At 53.5% G+C, this 2,011-nt stretch overlaps 1 protein-coding gene across 1 annotated transcript; it reads left to right on the forward strand.

Moving 5' to 3' along the window:
* Positions 1-219: 219 nt before the first annotated feature.
* LOC132588589 (gastrin/cholecystokinin type B receptor-like) lies at positions 220-1,473 on the forward strand. Its single transcript, XM_060261020.1, has one exon. The coding sequence runs from the start codon at positions 220-222 to the stop codon at positions 1,471-1,473; it is 1,254 nt and encodes a 417-aa protein (XP_060117003.1).
* The last annotated feature ends 538 nt before the right edge of the window (positions 1,474-2,011 follow it).

Below are 2,011 nucleotides of genomic sequence, written 5' to 3' on the forward strand. Positions count from 1 at the left end.
TTAACCATCATTTTGGAAGCCTCTGCTTAACATTCCGTCAGCTCTAGTCTGATTGAGGTATCTAACACTATAACGACTGAGCTTTAGACATTGCCTAGACATACAATATAATTCAAAATTCCAACATGATGAATGTCTCTAGAGGTTTGCACTTGCAAAGGAAATGACCACCTAGTGGATTTCCCCCACTGTCTCCTGCGAAAGACAGAGAGAAGAGCAATGAACGTCTCCTTCCGCCTCTCCAGAATCCACAGCCTGCTGGAATTCTTGCAAGGAGACAACCTCTCCTTGCCCGGCCTACTCAACGGGAGCCGGCAACTGGGTTGGGAGGAGCTGGAGAAGCTGCTCTTCCTCTTCAACGAGGACCCCGTGGCCATCTGCCTGACCGTCATGTACCTGGTGTCCTTCGTGGTGGGCTTCGTGGGCAACGTCATGTCGCTGCGGATGCTGACCCGGAAGCGCAACCGCCGGATGCCCAGCCTGAACGCCACCCGGAGCCTCCTGATCAACCTGGCCGTCTGCGACCTCATGGTGGTCTGTATCTGCATGCCCATCACGGTGGGCAACCTGATCTACAAGGCGTGGGTCTATGGGGACTTCCTGTGCCGGGCTGTCCCTTTCATCCAGGCGGTGTCTGTCTCGGCCAGCGTCCTCAGCCTCACGGTTATCAGCCTGAACCGCTACTACAGCGTCCACAACCCTCTCAACGCCCGGTCGTTTTTCACCCACCGGAAGATCTTGAGCACCATCTTGGTGGTCTGGGTGTTGTCCTCGGGGATCTGCCTGCCCCTCGTCTTTATGAACAAAAGGGATGAGATCTGGGTGCTGCAGGGCTTTCCCTTGGGCTTCCCCATCTGCACCGAGGTCTGGCCTCAGGAGAGGGTCAAGCAAGCCTACAACTTCCTCCTCTTCTGCGCCCTCTACTGCCTGCCCGTCCTCTTCAACATGGTCATCTGCTGCCTGACGGTCCACCGGCTGTGGAACCCCACCCGACCGCTGAGGGACTGCGGCGCCCTGAACCAGACCTTGCCGGCTTCCCGGCTGAAGATCCGCAAGAAAGTGGCCCAGATGGTGGTGGCTTTGGTCCTCCTCTTTGCTGTCTCCTGGTTGCCCATTTACATGATGGACCTCTGGATTGAGTTCAACGGTCCCAAGTCTTTGCTGGATGAGGCTCCACTCCCCTGGGTTCTGCAGCTCCGCCCATTCGCTCAGTGGCTCAGCCTCACCAACTCCAGCCTCAACCCCATCTGCTACTGTTTTGTAGGCAACCTCTACCGCTCGGCCAAGGAGATGAAGAGCAGGTATCACAAGAAGGTGGCCTCTCTTCTCAACTTCTCCATGTCTGAAAAGAGCTTGCCTTCTTCCACACCCGAGCTGCTCTCATACAAGAGTTCCTCCAGCAAAGAACCCAACGTCGTGGTGGTGATTGGAAATGGGTACCAGGAGAACTGTAATCCTAGGACACAGGTGTGAAACTGCCACTCCAAAAAACACTATCCTGAGGACAGTGTAATATCCTCAGTGATAATCAGGGGCTGTTAGAGGCATGTGGAATGGCTTTACAGCATGGATTCGCCAATGTTTTTGAGCCTTTGGAATTGTGAAACAGGGTGATGGGCCCAGCCACAAAATGGCTGCCACTGGAGGCAGAGTCAGCTGCAAAATGGCTGCCACAGAAGGTGGAGCCAGACATAAAATGGCTGCCACAGGAGGTGGAACTCAGCCACAAAATGGCTGCCACAGCTTATCTTCATACAGTGAAGATCCTTTAACTATGGTTGGAAGCCTTTGCCAAAACAACTTTTTTCAAATATTTGCATAAGCCAATCAAATCTCCAGTGACCAATTGGAGGCCCCGCAGGGCAAAAGCCCCATCTGACTCCATCCACTTTGTAAAAAGATTCGGCAAGTACCAGGAAAGGTGTTTGGTGGTCACCACATTGGAGCTCTACAGAACTCTTGACTGAGACACCTGCCTGAACCTTGTGCTTGTAAGGAACCTAACAACTTC

This window comes from Heteronotia binoei, chromosome 20, assembly GCF_032191835.1.
Source record: "Heteronotia binoei isolate CCM8104 ecotype False Entrance Well chromosome 20, APGP_CSIRO_Hbin_v1, whole genome shotgun sequence".
Taxonomy (NCBI): domain Eukaryota; kingdom Metazoa; phylum Chordata; class Lepidosauria; order Squamata; family Gekkonidae; genus Heteronotia; species Heteronotia binoei.